Source organism: Triticum dicoccoides, unplaced genomic scaffold, assembly GCF_002162155.2.
Source record: "Triticum dicoccoides isolate Atlit2015 ecotype Zavitan unplaced genomic scaffold, WEW_v2.0 scaffold130418, whole genome shotgun sequence".
Lineage (NCBI taxonomy): Eukaryota > Viridiplantae > Streptophyta > Magnoliopsida > Poales > Poaceae > Triticum > Triticum dicoccoides.
The window spans coordinates 1-1,322 of record NW_021191835.1 but is presented as its reverse complement, the minus strand read 5'-3'; the positions used below and the strand labels follow the sequence as shown (position 1 = coordinate 1,322).

The 1,322-nt window shown below is 55.7% G+C and overlaps 1 protein-coding gene across 1 annotated transcript; it reads left to right on the top strand.

The window, feature by feature from the left end:
• Positions 1-90: 90 nt before the first annotated feature.
• Positions 91-1,174, top strand: LOC119343507 (BTB/POZ and MATH domain-containing protein 1-like; the record flags this gene model as incomplete). Its single annotated transcript, XM_037614427.1, has 2 exons — positions 91-231; positions 468-1,174. Coding segments are annotated over exons 1-2 (848 nt in total), but the record flags the coding sequence as incomplete, so codon positions are not given.
• Between the last annotated feature and the right edge of the window lie 148 nt (positions 1,175-1,322).

Here is a 1,322-nt window from a genome sequence, read left to right as displayed (position 1 = left end):
GAGAGATGATGGAGGAGAGAGCAGCGGCCGAGGTGGATCTCGAACAGATGGCGCCAGTGATAGTAGTTCCGGCTGTGAAGATCGAGAACGATGGGGATGAATGGCGTGACGTCGGTGATGGTGTCGCTGAAGGAGAGAGAGGAGGGAATAGTCAGGGTGGTGGTGGAGGAGGTGGACGGATTGGTTTGGGTGCCGGCGGCGGGCTGGGATGGGTTGCCGGGGCCAGTCATGGTTAGGGAAGTTCAGGAGGGGATCGGGAGATAATCTGATACCATGAAAACTGATTGAGATCTTTCCTTAATTCATTCAGAGTACAAGACAGAGTACATATAGGAGGGCCACACCCAACGTAACCGAGTACGTGCGCCCAGTCGTGCGCAGATCGTGGGGAGACTCGGTCACCGAGTCTCCTGTCTAACAATATGCCACACTCTGAAACGAGGGTGTCACATGTGTTCAATCGCCAGGCAGATTGCTCAAATCGACTCAAGCTCGTGCAAAAATCATCTCTGCCGGCGCCGGCTTGTCCCCAGGATGATTACTTGATTGTGCGGTGCACCATCATAGTCATGAAGGAACTGCCGGATGCGGCAACCACGGTGCCCGTGCCGACCTCCAACTTGCACCAGCACCTTGGTGAGCTGCTGCGGGGCGGGACCGGAGGCGACGTCACGTTATTCGTCCGTGGTGAGTCCTTCCTTGCTCACAAGCTCATTCTCGCCGCAAGGTCCCCTGTCCTGATGGCCGAGTTCTTCGGGCACATGAGGGAGGCAAGCTCTCAACACGTCGTGGTCGAGGACATGGAGCCGGCAGCATTCAAGGCCATGTTGCACTTCATCTACACCGACACCGTGCCTGAACTTGATCAAGAGCTGGAAGCCGCGGCGCCGATGGCCCAGCATCTTCTTGCGGCTGCTGACAGGTATGGGCTGGACAGGCTCAAAGTCCTCTGTGAGGGCAAGCTCTCCGGTGGCATCACGGTCGACACGGCGGCGACAACTCTGGCGTTGGCTGAGCAGCACAACTGCTCGCACCTCAAGGCCAAGTGTCTTGAGTTCATCATCAGTACTCCTGCAATCTTTGATGCTGTGGTGGCGACGGAGGGGTATAGGCATCTGGAGGCAAGTTGCCCTTCAGCGCTTACTAGCATTCTCCTCTCTGTGCGCGGGAGAAGGTACTGAAGGCAAGCTGCCCTTCAGCGCTTACGCATTCTCCTCTCTGTGCGTGGGACAAGGTACTTGAGACAAGCTATAGGTGCTGAAGTTCAACGAGTCTATGCATTTTGTTACTTCCTTTTGATGCTTGATTTACTAGAACTTCAT